The 15,359-nt window shown below is 34.3% G+C and overlaps 2 protein-coding genes across 2 annotated transcripts; one reads left to right on the top strand and one right to left on the bottom strand.

The window, feature by feature from the left end:
* The first annotated feature begins 554 nt into the window (after positions 1–554).
* LOC141600724 (putative acetyltransferase At3g50280) lies at positions 555–9,979 on the top strand. The gene is made up of 6 exons (XM_074420969.1): positions 555–2,264; positions 8,100–8,513; positions 9,236–9,350; positions 9,529–9,610; positions 9,695–9,805; positions 9,895–9,979. Exons 1-6 carry the CDS (start codon positions 729–731, stop codon positions 9,977–9,979), a joined length of 2,343 nt encoding a protein of 780 aa, XP_074277070.1. The 5' UTR covers positions 555–728.
* A 2,115-nt stretch (positions 9,980–12,094) lies between these two features.
* Positions 12,095–13,333, bottom strand: LOC141600723 (beta-adaptin-like protein A). Its single transcript, XM_074420968.1, has 2 exons — positions 13,155–13,333; positions 12,095–12,593 (listed from the first exon to the last, which is right to left on the bottom strand). Exons 1-2 carry the CDS (start codon positions 13,331–13,333, stop codon positions 12,095–12,097), a joined length of 678 nt encoding a protein of 225 aa, XP_074277069.1.
* Between the last annotated feature and the right edge of the window lie 2,026 nt (positions 13,334–15,359).

The raw sequence follows: 15,359 nt of genomic DNA, 5'->3' as shown, positions 1-15,359 counted from the left end.
TTGTTCCTAAAAATTTAAAGACTACTTTTGAATATTAAAAGATTAATTGCAATAAAAAATTTCACCTTAATATTTAAAAGGGCCCGTGCTTTTGCAGCGGTACAAAAACTAGTTATAAAATTACACTTCTAGGATAATAGGTTTATGCTTGTGTCTGAATAGTTGAAACTCGAGTCCATTTTGTCATTATAACCTCTTTTTTTTTGCATATTATTTTTCACTTTTTGATAATCTAACTAAATGCATTTTTAAAAGAGCAAATATAATTATACTCCGTATAAAACTAAAACAAAAGCTTTAAATATAAACATAACATAATTTAGAGTAAGTGGATCACGTGGTTTATGAGTCACCAATTGTTGTAAGCTATCCGGTTTCGTCTGGATTTATGTCGGATAGGTCTATTAAGACGGTAAAGTTCTCCCTCATGAATTTTAATATGATTGCATTTTCAAGGATTAAATACGAGACCTTTAGTTAAACTATAGAACAATCCCTTACCTGTTGGCCTTCAATATTTTACTTGATGAACATGCTAATCAAACACAAAAGCAGGTATCAGATTCTTAAGACATATACCGAACCATAAATTCTTTAAATTATCATTTCTACTGATCTCACCTTCTTTCTAACTACTACGCATATATTAATGTAACAATTACAGGAAGATCACAATATAATCAACTAAATCAATCACTAATCTGAATCTGAATCTAATTCCAAATCAAATGGCAAATTCTAGTACCCAAATCAAAGTAATTTGGGAATGTTACGTAAAACCCAGAAAATTAATTGATGCTGCAAAAACTCCATACAATTTAAACCCTGTTGATTTAGCATTTTTAGGTTTTGATCAGATGCAAAGGGGTTTGCTTTTCTCTAATCAACCCAAAAATATTCAATCTTTTCTTGAAAATCTCAAGAAATCACTGTCTATTTCTCTTGTTGATTTTTACCCCTTAGCTGGTCAATTAACCACAGTAAAATTGGAGGGTGAAAATTGTAGGTGGGTCTATGTAGATTGTGAGAAGGGCCCTGGGGCCCGCCTCATACATGCTACTGCTAAGGATGTGTCCGTAACGGATCTCGTTGGGCCTGTCGATGTTCCTTTAATTATTCGGTCTTTATTCGATCTAGGTGTCGAAGGCGTTAACTATGATGGCCATCGTAGGCCGTTGTTGTCGATTCAGGTGACTGAGCTTCTTGATGGGGTTTTTGTCGGGTTTACCATGAACCATTGTATTGGAGATGGAACCTCCCTTTGGCATTTTATTTCGAGTTTGTCCGAGATTTATGTTCAATTAATGGAAAATCAAGAGAATTACGACATTGCAATATCTAGAAAGCCTATGTTTAAACCGTACTTTCCCGAAGGATATGGTCCGTTCCTCAAGTTGCCGGGACTTGAAGTGGACAAGTCGTTAACTCAACCCCATAATGACTTGGTTATGTTAAGAGAACGAATCTTCCACTTCTCGTCCATTTCAATGTCAAAGCTAAAAACTAAAGCCAACGAGGAATGCGGGGTCCAGAACAAGATCTCTTCGTTCCAAGCCTTGTCTGCGTTTATGTGGAGGTCCATAACACGAGCTAGAAATTTGGATTGCGGGTTAGAGACGAGTTGTGCTTTGGTCATGAATGCTAGGCCAAAGTTTAACCCACCTATTTCGAATGACTACTTTGGAAATTTTATCACAAGATACCAAAGTATGTGTAAGGTTGGTGAGGTTTTAGACGACGGGCTTGGACGGGCTGCAATGTTGGTTCATGATCTTGTGGCTAGCCAAGATGAGAAAACAGTGCTTCAATTCTCGGAAAAAATGATCAGGTTCCTATGTAAGGCACAAAATGATGAAGAAATGGGCCCTCTGTTTGATAGTCCAAATGTAGTTGTGATGGGTGGATCAACCCGATTTGATATGTATGGGCCTGAATTTGGGCTTGGTAAGGCGAAGGCTGCTTTAGTTGGGCATTGTAATAAGGAAGATGGGAAGGTAACTGCGAGTCCTGGGCCCGAAGGAGATGGGAGTGTAGATTTAGAGGTTTGTCTTAAACCCGAAACCATGAATGCTCTTGAAGCGGATAATCTAATGATGTATAACTTTAGTCCATATTTGTATAACTTTGGTCCATTTTTGTATAACTTTAGTCCTTATTTGTATAATTTTAGCCCATATTTGTATAACTTTAGTCCATATTTGTATAACTTTGGTGCATTTTTGTATAACTCCAGTGCATTTTGTATAACTCTACAGTGCACTTTTGTCCTTATTTGTATAACTTCAATCATTTTTTGTATATAATTGTAGTCCAAATTTGTATAACTTTAGTCCAAAATTGTATAATTTTAGTCCTTATTTGTATAACTTTAGTCCTTATTTGTATAACTTCAGTCCAAATTTGTGTAATTTTAGTCCAAAATTATATAACTTTATTCCATAAGAGTACAACTTCAGTCCAAAATTGTATAACTTTAATGCACGCAGTGTATAACTTTAATAGACAAGATGTATAACTTTAATGCACCCAGTGTATAACTTTAATGTTTTAAGTGTATAACTTTAGTCGTAAATAGTATAACTTTTATAAAACCAAATAAATATGAAAAATCGTAATTAATCAACAAATATTAAATATGAAAAAAAATTAAATAATAACAAAAACCAAAAAAACTCATAATAACAAAAACAAAAAACCAAATAACAATAATAAAACCAAAAAACCAACAACCCAACCCAACCCGAAATCTGAAATAAACCAAATAACATTAAAAAAAAACCAAATTTAAATATCGTGTGTATAACTCTAATGCACGCAGTGTATAACTTTAATAGACAAGATGTATAACTTTAGTCCAAAAAATCAAATAACAATAACAACCAAATAAAAAATAAAAACAAAGAACAAAAACAAAACAAAAAACAAAGAACAACACCAAAAACCACAAATCTGAAATTTAAACAATAAAAACCAAAAATAACAATAATAACAATAACAAAATAATAAAAACCCGCCGATCCCAAAACCCGAATCCCGTAAAACAAGAAAGAAAAGAAAAAAAAAAAAAAAAACAAAGAACCGCTTCGAGAATAACAACAACGACCACCGCCAAAAAATAAAAAAAGCCATGCACCAACTACATCCCCACAAACGTAGAACTGAAAAAAAAAAAAAAAAAAAAAGCGCCACCACGATATCACGACAACCACCATCCCTACAAATGGAACGACATCACCAACACTAACCCGACACTCAAACCACCAACAACCACTATTTATTTTCAGATCTGAAAAAAAAAATAGAAAGGAGAAGGGGGAGGCGGCAGAGAAGTGGCGACGTTGGATTGGCCGAGGGAGCCAGAAACGGAGAGAAGAGGGATGGTGCAGGACGGAGGATGGAGGATGGTTCGTGGCTGGTGTGGTCGGGTGTGGTGGTGGTGAGGGAGGGTGTGGTCGGGTGCGGTCTTTGGTGCGGGCGGAATGGTGCGGGACGGAGGATGGAGGATGGTTGTGCAGAACGGTGTGGTTTTGTTGTCGGGTTTAGTGATCCGGACTGGTGGTTGGTTGGCCGGTGGGGAGGATGAGGGAGATTTGGATATTTTTTTTGGTTTGTCAGGTATTATGAGAGAAAAGGATGAGGGAGATTTGGTTTTTTTTTTTTGGTTTGTCAGGGAAATGTGAGGGAAATGAGATATAGAGAGAGGGAGGGGATTATGATTATGGGAGGAGGATGAGTGGATTAGTGAGAACTTTAATTGCAATGAGGAGCAAATTAGGGTAGATTGGTTAGTGGCCATTCATTTAGATGTAATCTCACCCCTCCATCCCTTCCATCCAAGGGTTCTTATAAGGACTTAGGGCCTTATATGGTATCAAGGCCTTATAAGAACCCTTATATATATATATATATATATATATATATATATATATATATATATATATATATATATATATATATATATATATATATATATATAGAGAGAGAGAGAGAGAAGAGATCAACTAAGGTCCTTAGATATATTAAGTCCATAAGTCCTATTGTGAGCCATTGGATGGAGGGAGATGGATGGCCAAGATCAACCTCCAAAAGTGTGTTTATGGACTAATATCACTCATTCTCTCCTCCTTCACTAATCCTTCTAATTAATCACTAATTCACTATAACTTCTTTTCCTCTCATCCACTTCTCTCACATATCACACAACTCATCTTCTCTCTAAAACCCCAAAAAATAAAAACCCAAAAAATCCAAATAAATAAAAAACCCAAAACCCAAATAAATAAATAAAACCCAAAAAATCCAATTAAATAAAAAAACCCAAAAAATCCAAAAAATCAAAAAACCCAAATAAATCATTCATTCTTCTCTTCCTCATTCACCACCACCCACCACTATCCCACCCGACACCAACTCACCACCCACCACCGCCGCCACCACCGCACCGCCGCCACCTTTTTTTTTTTTTTTTTTCGTTTGGTGTTTATTTTCATGTTTTGAGTTGTTTTTTCCATTCATTTTTTGTTGTTGTCTTTTATTTTCTTTTATTTTGTTACTTCTCCTTTTTTATTCATTTTCTCAAATCTCTTCTTGTTATACTTTTTTTTTAAGATTTCGGGTTTTAAATCTCGTTTTTTTTTTTGAGATACTTTTTTTTCATCTAAGATCTACTAAAATATTTTTCATAAAATTTGTTGTTTTAATCTTAGCCATATAAAATTTTTTATAATTTGTTGATTTTAATCTTATAATTGACTAAAGTTATACAAAAATGGACTAAAGTTATACAAAAAAAGTATGAAGTTATATAAAAATTGACTAAAGTTATACAAAGAATGGACTAAAGTTATACAAAAATGGACTAAAGTTATACAAAAATGGTCCAAAGTTATACAAATATGGACTAAAGTTATACAAAAATGAACCAAAGTTATACAAAAATGAACCAAAGTTATACAAAAATGAACCAAAGTTATACAAAAATCGACTAAAGTTATACAAATATAGATTAAAGTTATACAAATATGGGCTAAAGTTATACAAATAAGGACTAAAGTTATACAAAAATGGACCAAAGTTATACAAAAATGAACCAAAGTTATACAAAAATGGACTAAAGTTATACAAACATGAACCAAAGTTATACAAAAATAGACCAAAGTTATATAAAAAAAAACTAAAGTTATACAAAAATTGGAACAGAGTTATACAAAAAATTGGACTAAAGTTATACAAAAATGAACCAAAGTTATACAAAAATGAACCAAAGTTATACAAAAATGAACCAAAGTTATACAAAAATGGACTAAAGTTATACAAATATGGAGTAAAGTTATACAAATATGGACTAACTTTAGTCCATTTTTGTATAACTTTGGTTCATTTTTGTATAACTTTGGTTCATTTTTGTATAACTTTAGTCCAATTTTTGTATAACTTTAGTCCAATTTTTTGTATAACTTTAATCCATTTTTTGTATAACTTTGGTGCATTTTTGTATAACTCTGGTCTATTTTTGTATAACTTTGGTTCATTTTTGTATAACTTTGGTTCATTTTTGTATAACTTTAGTCTAATTTTTTGTATAACTTTAGCCCATTTTTGTATGACTTTAGTCCATTTTTGTATAACTTTTGTCTATTTTTGTATAACTCTAGTGCATATTTGTATAACTTTAGTCAATTTTTGTATAACTCTAGTCCTTATTTGTATAACTTTAGTCATTCATATGTATAACTTTTGTCCATTTTTGTATAACTTTAGTCCATATTTGTATAACTTTGGTCAATTTTTGTATAACTCTAGTCCTTATTTGTATAACTTTAGTCATTCATATGTATAACTTTAGTCCAAAATCCAACTTTAATCCAACAAACTTATAACTGTTGTCCAAATGTATAACTTTAGTCCAAAATTGTATAACTTTAGTTCAAAAATTGTATAACTTTAGTCCAAAATTGTATAACTTTAGTCCTTATTTGTATAACTTTAGTCCTTATTTGTATAACTTCAGTCCAAATTTGTGTAATTTTAGTCCAAAATTGTATAACTTTAGTCCAAATTTGTATAACTTTAGTTCAAAATTGTATAACTTTAGAACAATAAATTCAAATTTGAAACAACATATAAGAAGATGATATTAAAAAAACCAATAAGTCAAAAAAGTACAATAATAAAAAATTAACCAATAATTAAAAAAAAAACAAATAACAAAAAAAACCAAAACCAAACCAAACAAAAAAACCAACAAAACAAACTTGAATGGTTGTATAACTTCAATTTATACAATGTATAACTTTAGATGTTAATAGTGTAACTTTAATGTAAAAAGTGTATAACTTTAGTCATAAAATGTATAACTTTAATGTTGTAAGTGTATAACTTTAGTCGTAAATAGTATAACTTTTATAAAAACCAAATAAATATTAAAAATCGTAATTAATCAACAAATATTAAATCTGAAAAAAAATTAAATAACAACCATCAATAACCAACAAAAAATTAATAACCAACAAAAATTTAAAAACCAAATAACAATAACCAACAAAAATTAAAAACCAAATAACAATAACAAAAAAGTATAACTTTAATGTTTTAAGTGTATAACTTTAGTCATAAATAGTATAACTTTAATGTTTTAAGTGTATAACCAACAAAAAATTAATAACCAATAAAAATTAAAAACCAAATAACAATAACAAAATAAAGTAAATATGACAAAAACACAAAAAAAAAAAACAAAATAACAAAAACCAAAAAACAAAGAACAAAATAAAGTAAATCTGCAAAATTAAAAAAATGGACAATGAAAATAAAACAAAACCTATACAAAAACCCATACAAAATAAAACAAAACCCATATAAAACAAAACCCATATAAAAAAAAAAAACAAAAAATCAAAAAAACAGAAACAAAAGGAACGATGGATTGAAAAAAAAAAGAGAAAGGAAGAGGAAAAGGGGAGGAAGGAAGCACGGGAGGAAGGAGGACCCACACGACCCACCGAGACCAACACCAGCTACCACACGACCCACCGAGACCAACACCAACACCCGCATCCACCGACACAAACACCAACCCCTTTAATTTTTTTAAAAAAAATGAATCTGAAAGGAGGACGGTTGGTGGTCGGCGTGAGCGGCGGCAATATGGTGAATGGTGGTTGGCGTGAGCGGCGACATTCTGAAAGAAGAAAGAAAGAAAGGAGGGTGGGAATGAGGAGTCGGTGTTGTTGTTGGTTGTTGTTGTTGTTGTTGTTGCTGTCGTGAGATGGGAGAAAGGGGAGGTGTGACGGTGGTGGTGAGCGATGAGGGGATGACGTTGAGATCTGGTGGGTTTGTCGGGTGGGTTTGTCGGGGGTGGTGTCTAGATCTGGGTGGGTTTGTCGGGTGGGTTTGTCGGGGGTAGTCGGGTGGGTTTGTCGGGTAGTCGGTTGGTGATGGTGGTGACGGGTTGTTGTTGTTGTTGGGCTGTCGGGTTGTGTGTGTGGTGGGGGTGGGGGGCGGCAGACGAGAGAGGGAGGGAGGGAGGGAGATGTTTGAATTTGGTTTTTTGTTTGTGTTTTTTTTTTTTTTTTAGTTTGTGTTTTATTTGGGATTTTTTTTTTTGTTTTGAGAGAATGAGAGGAAAATGAGTGAGGATTAGAGAGAATGGGAAAATAGGAGAGAATGGGAGAAATGAGAGAGGGAGATTAATGATGGTGAAGGAGTAAGGAGATTAGAAGGATTAGTGGGTGAGATTAGTGAGATTCATTTTTGGCCCTTCATTTAGATCCAATCTTAGCCTTTCATCTCCTACATCCAAAGGTCCATATTAGGACTTAGGGACTCAATGGATGTAAGGACCTTAGAAGAACCCCTCCTCTCTCTCTCTCTCTATATATATATATATATATATATATATATATATATATATATATATATATATATATATATATATATATATATATATATATATAGAGGCCGGATCCGGTGAGGCACTTCATTATGGCGAGGCGGCCGGTCTCACCAAATTACTACCTTGACCGATTTACAATTGTTCATTGGGCTGGAAATCTGGGGTCATTTAGACCAAAATACTTCCACTCTCTAAACTAAAACAGGCCCAAATTCTTTACCTTCTTCTCTCTAAACTAAAACACGAAGAATTGAGGAAACAAATCAGAATTGAGATCACTTTCAAGAGTGTGAATAGTAGTGATTTGCATTTGTTCTTCGACGGAAATCTTAGCGACTTGATCTTCGACATCCTGTTTGGAGTAATAATTACGATTAGTTCTTGTTTGCAAATGGGAGGAGAAGAAGACGACGACCGCCATTATCGATGGGAGGAAGCTTCTCGAGGAAGTGTTAACAATGGCGGAAGTAAAGGGAGGAAAGTCATCGTTGTCACTGGAACTGCCGCCATTCTCGCTGTCGCTCTTAACTTCGCTTTCGTTGCTTTTAATTCTCGGAGACGACGCCGAAAATCGAAAGGTTTAGCTGTTTTTAATCAAGTTCAATTAAATTATCGCTCAGTTTGTCCTTTTGTTTACTGTTTGTTGATTTATGTTAGGTAATATTGTGCTATATGCGATTGATTTTCTTGTTTTCGGATGAATTTTGTGTACTAGACGATTTGATGATTGTTCACTGACTTTCACCTGTCTTAATTTAGGCTTTGTTTACTATTTGTGATAGTGTATGTATGTTTGTGTGGAAATGTGGATGTGTTATTGATTTATGGTTTGGATCATATTGTACCGACTCTTATTATTATCTGTAAACTGTTGTTTGTGTAATAATTGCAACTCTGGTATTCCAATGAAATTGTCTGGTTGAAAATGCCGGTCTTGCTAAACTGCTACTTGGAGTTCAATTCGAACCCCGCCCAAAAATTAATGGCTTCAAATCCAGTCATGTATGGTATGTTTTATGTAATTTGGTCAGTGATTATCCATCCATCAAAGGCAGCACAAACACAAATCTGAAAGGGTTTTGAAGCTCAGTGTACACTCTATCGTGGCACCTGAATTTGACCTTTTAATACCTTAAGCCATCATAAACCTATACATGCTTTATAGAACTTTTCACGTCTTCTTTAGCCACCTAAATTCTCTGCTAACTAACATCTAATTTCCCTGATAATTCTTGGCAGTAAACATCCTTCTTCTGTCTTCAATTTCCTTTTGCCTAGTTTACGGCAGCATTCATCAACATTAACGGCCAAGTTTGTGATATCGTAAAAACTGGCTTGCAGACTGTTGCATGGGCTATGGGAAGTCAAATGCTAAGGTCGTCATCTGGCAGGTCACCCAGATGGCTTAGAAGGAAATCCAAGAAAACTGAGCCCTCCGCTTCACCCGAAGTTTCAGGTGCGCATCTTTATACATTAATATGGTGCATGACTTCCATGTAATTCAGTATTCCTAGAATGCAAGTTTATTCATGTGAATTACAATTCTATAGACTCTGGTAAGGTCTGGTACATCTGTCTCCGCCATTTGCAGGAGTCTTTTAAGACACTAGGCTAATGTTATTGTTGTTTTGCAGATAGTGAACCCGAGGAATACCTAAGTCATAGTTTTGTAGGTTCTAGAGGACTCCAACCATCGGGTTTAACCCATGAACTCAGGTAATCAGTCGGACTATAGATTCATAACAGCTAGAAGATATATTGCATTTTTGGATCACATTAGTTTTATGGTATTTTCAACAGGATTTTTGTGGGAACATGGAATGTGGGAGGAAAATCGCCAGTAGGAAGCTTAGCTGCCGATTTAGAAGAATGGCTAAATCTAAAGAGCTCAGTGGATATGTACGTTCTCGGGTAGGTAATACATGACGAAAACAAAAAAAAGCCATGATGATTCGAAAAGCATGATCACAGATCTATCTAATTAACCTTGTTTTTCACAGGTTCCAAGAGATTGTCCCTTTGAACACAAAGTCAGTTATTGGAATGGAAGATTACACAGATGCAAGAAAATGGAACTTGTGGTAGGAAAAACACTAAATAACAGAGAAGGGTGTGTTTGGCTGTCATCTACACTGACTCCATTGACAAATGACGAATATCAGTACGCTAAACCTGAAAACAGTGGAGGACAAACACGTCTTAGGTGAATCTCAAACTTTGTTTTGTGAAACTTGATCTCATAAGTGGTTAAAATCACCTATTTTTCTCTTTTCTTTATTAGTTGAATCTCAGACTTTGTTTTGTGAATCTCAGACCTTGTTCAGTGAATCTTAGAGCTTGTTTTATGAAACTTGGTCATCATAAGGGGTTAAAATCAGTTGTTTGCTCTTTTCCTTATTTGGTGAATCTCAGACCTTATTTTGTGAATCTCATACCTTATTCAGTGAATCTTAAGGCTTATTTTGTGAAACTTGATCATCAAAGTGGTTAAAATCACCTATTTTGCTCTTTTCTTTATTAGTTGAATCTCAGACTTTGTTTTGTGAATCTCATACCTTATTCAGTGAATCTTAAGGCTTGTTTTGTGAAACTTGATCATCATAAGTGGTTAAAATCACCCATTTTGCTATTTTCTTTATTAGGTGAATCTCAGACTTTGTTTTGTGAATCTCAAACCTTGTTCAGTGAATCTTAGAGCTTGTTTTGTGAAACTTGGTCATCATAAGTGGTTAAAATCACCTTTTTTTGCTCTTTTCCTTATTTGGTGAATCTGAGACCTTATTTTGTGAATCTCATACCTTATTCAGTGAATCTTAAGGCTTGTTTTGTGAAACTTGATCATCATAAGTGGTTAAAATCACCTTTTTTTGCTCTTTTCCTTATTTGGTGAATCTCAGACTTTGTTTTGTGAATCTCAGACCTTGTTCAGTGAATCTTAGAGATTGTTTTGTGAAACTTGGTCATCATAAGTGGTGAAAATCACCTTTTTTTGCTCTTTTCCTTATTTGGTGAATCTCATACCTTATTTTGTGAATCTCATACCTTATTCAGTGAATCTTAAGGCTTGTTTTGTGAAACTTGATCATCATAAGTGGTTAAAATCACCTATTTTGCTCTTTTCTTTATTAGGTGAATCTCAGACTTTGTTTTGTGAATCTTAGACCTTGTTCAATGAATCTTAGAGTTTGTTTTGTGAAACTTGGTTATCATAAGTGGTTAAAATAACGTTTTTTGCTCTTTCCTTATTTGGTGAATCTCAAACCTTATTTTGTGAAACTTGGTCATCATAAGTGGTTAAAATAATTAGAGGTATGATTTAATTATTTTAAAACCAATTAGCTCAAATGGCAGAGCGTTGTGCAATGCACAAGGTGTGGGTTCGACTCCCATGTTGGTTATTTTACTTCAAAGCCTAATTGGTATTTCTCTAGTGGACTTTTGGGTTTTGGCCTTTTCTGTCATGTCCAATTGCACCCAATTTAGATAATTTCTCACTTTGACTTTACAAAGGACTCAAAATTGTAATCCTTTGCTCCTTTAGTGGCTCTGCACGACGGTTTGGCTTATACACGCCGTTTGTGCACATCTAAGTTTCAGCTTCTTTCTACTCATCCTCAATTTTACACTAGATTCTTAAATTAACTAGGCTATATGAGATTCGAACTCATACCTTTGTGCAAGATTTTCACATTGCTCTCCCATTTGAGCTAATAGCCGTTAAGATATACGAGTACATAACAAAGATTAAATTGACTGTCTATAACTAGTGGAAAAGGTTGAAAGTGCAGAGACAATGTTGACAGATTTCGAAGACTAGGGCAGCAACTCAAACACAGAGAAGCAATCGTTAATCTTAATTCATTTTATATATGACGAAATGTTCTAACAGCAACACTTGCAGATGCAAAGAAAAGAGAACAGGCACCAATAAATTACATAATGACAACTTGAAAATTTGTGTGACTATTGACTCCCTAAATTTATGGTTCATTAAAGTCAAGGGGAAGCGAATAAAACATGGATTTGCATCTCTGAAAGTGCATAAGCCAGTCCAATGCTTACACAGAGTGATAGGATACTGATGCGTCATGGCAAATAAAGAAATAAAGCAGCTTGCCACTAACCACTAAGATCACAATCTGACTGTAAGAAACATAAGTTAGAAACATTATTAGAAACACACCTGGCTATCAGGATCATTCAAAGATCAAATGCTTGAGCATTCTTGAAATCGGCATCAATGCATGTCACAACGGATATGTGATACAATTTCAAAACTCCAATGGCTGCCACAGTTCTCACATAGCTACTGCCATCTTTCAACCCGGATACCAATGGTCCAACTAGATACTCCAGCAAATTCGCAACACGTAGTGTACAAAGACTCCTTAAGGCAAGACCGCGGATCATTGGATCTTGATCCTTACAATCCCTTTGAAGGAAATTGATAGTAAGAAGTGCAAGATCAGGGTTGTTACTGGCATAATTTCCCACATACAGGTAACACATTTTCTTCAAAACTATATCTGATGTGGCTGAACACATGACCATTTCGCTAAACACTGATGAGACATCAATACCAATTGTCATGTAAGAAATCACCTTCTTGAAGAGATCCCGCTTCGAGTCATCGGTACCTGGCGCTCTGCTACCTGCTAGTTGTCTTAGTTGTAGCTTCAGATCCGTCACTTCACTTTTCCTGCAAATACAAAGAGCCTTCTTCTTACCACTTGAGTACTGAACTAAAGATCAAAATCACCTATAATCAACCCACCTGAATGAAATCCTCACCAACTACTACTATAATTGGTCTATAGCAAGCGACAACTACTGTCATGCATCAACAACAATCTTCCATTCACTGTCAAATCCAAGAAAAGAAAATGACCACACTGTCTGCTAATTTGTGCAGCAAAGGAAACAATATTGTGTTCATATTAATAAGAACATCTTAGTTGATCGAAATTACCAAATTCCGGATGACAATGGCGGTAGAAAATCTTAGTGATAATGGCGGTCGAAAAGTGATTTATTACGGTAAGAAAGGGGAAGGACCTTAAAAAGAAGCGGAAAAATCGACTTCAATTGATTTTATGCGTTCATACTGTGCTCGATTTTGATCAATAACGATTAAAACCTGCATTAAAATAAATTAATTAGTAATGAAAGTACAGTGATAATGGCGAAAACGAGATGAATCGGAGAAGACGGAATGAAAATTACGGATGAATTGAAATGAAAAGTATTGAATCGAAAGTACCTAAGTTGAGGAGGATAATGGCGGATGAAAAGCTCACTATCAATGGCGGTCGGAAGCTCGGCGTTAATGGCGAGTGACGAGATGAAGATGAAGCTGAGCTGAAGAGAGAGAAGGAGGACACCGTAAATGGCTTTGAGATGTAAGGTGTATGGGTTAGATAATATAGGGACATGTGTCATAATCTGATGAATTTACAATTTTTAGATCCAATGGTTTAGAAGGTGTTCAGCCGCCTCACCCTAAGAAGGGTGCCTCACATGATTCAATCTCTCTCTCTCTCTCTCTCTCTCTATATATATATATATATATATATCGGTTTTTCTATCCTATGCCCATTGGGCATAGGATAAGAAACTCAAAGAGAAAAGAATTAGAGGCCGTTAATTATGGCGAGGCGGCCGGCCTCACCAAATTCCTTCATTAATCCTTCATTTATGGACTAACTTCCTATTATTCATTAGGCTGAAAATTGAGGGGTCATTCCAAATCTTTTCATTTAGCCCAAAATACTTTCTCTCACTAAAATATTAAATCATACAATAGCCCAATTACACTCTCTCTCTCTAAAATATACAAACAAAATTATTTTCCTGAAAATTCTTCAACAAGCAAGCTCTCGTTCGTTCAACGGAAATTTTTCAGCAAAGCTCATCAATTTGTTCATCGATTGTTCATGGATTTCATCAAAACAACATTCAACAACGTTGATTCAAGTAATTTCAGAAGAAAAATCGATTAATTTCCAAATAATTTCATAATTTGATCAAAATTGAGTATATTCATACAATTCTGGCAATTCACTCATAAATTCATGATATCAGGTTCGAATTTGATCAAATTGAACGATTTTGTAAATAGAACGTTCGAATTTGACCAATATTTTGAGCGATTTCCTTTTTCTCGCGATTTCGTACTACTTACTAAATTGTTTTTGACGATTTTGCAGCTCTAATTGCTATGGAGATTGTAGATATCACAATGACTGATGATAATAGTGTTATTGAATCAGGTATATCGTTTTTTATGTAATTTTTGTAAAATCTCATGTTTTCTGATTCAATTTGCATTTGTCAAAATTTCTGCTTGATTATTATGGAATATATGGATCGATATTGTATTTCAGTTTTTTTGCAAGGTTTAGTTTATGAATTAAGTTGAATTTGTGAATCTTACGACCTAATTGAGTGACTGTAAGAGTTGGTTGAATTGTTACTGTAAGAGTTTATGAATTGAGTGGATTTTGGTATTTGGTGAATCTCAGACCTTATTTTGTGAATCTTAGACCTAGTTTAGTGAATCTTAGAGCTTGTTTTATGAAACTTGGTCATCATAAGTTGTTAGAATCACCTTTGCTGCTCTTTTACTTATTTTGTGAATCTTAAACCTTATTTTGTGAATTTCAGACCTTACTCAGTGAATCTTAGCAAATGATGATAGTGTGATAATTAAATAAAACTTAAAAATCTTCACCAATTTTTTTTAAAATTATTTGAACTAATAATCTGATACTTTATTTAGTGAATCTCGGACTTTATTTGGTGAATCTCAGCCTTTATTTAGTGAATCTTGGGCCTTATTTTGTGAATCTCTGTTGTTAAACGTTACTGATGCAATTTATTTATTTCTTTTTGTGTGAAGCAGAGACCGTAGTTTGTGAAACTAGAAGGTTATTTTGTGAAACTTAACTAATATATACAACCTGGTAAGATTAAAAACCAACTAATAATCTGAACCAAAAAGTGAACTTGTGAATCTCAGTCCTTGTATTTGTGAATCCTAGAGCTCTTTTTGTGAACCCTTTAGGAATGACCTATTCTGCTCTCTTCCTTGCTCAGATAATATCCTCAGACTTTATTTGTGAATCACAGACCTTATTTAGTGAATCTTAAACCTTGTTTTGTGAATGTGAGATGTGACTTTGTGAACCTTTTATCTTCTTAGGTATTGATTCAAATGTCAACAACAACTCACAGTGTAGTGTGACGCCTCGTGTCGGTTGTGGTGAGGTTCCTTGCTCTAATGTTGGTTCTTGTCAGGATGGTGAGGGTTCTACTGCTGTCTTAACAACCCCTACAATGCCAACTATTTCCACACCTACTACTTTGGTAACTTACACACCGGGTGGCACTGAGCAATGGATAAGTAGGATTGAAGAGAAGTTTACACCCGTGCTTGGAAAAACATTTGTGGACTTAGAGTCAGCAA

This window comes from Silene latifolia, chromosome 9 (genome assembly GCF_048544455.1).
Source record: "Silene latifolia isolate original U9 population chromosome 9, ASM4854445v1, whole genome shotgun sequence".
Taxonomy (NCBI): Eukaryota; Viridiplantae; Streptophyta; class Magnoliopsida; order Caryophyllales; family Caryophyllaceae; genus Silene; species Silene latifolia.
The sequence above is the reverse complement of the archived record's forward strand: the minus strand, read 5'-3'. Positions and strand labels throughout refer to the sequence as shown.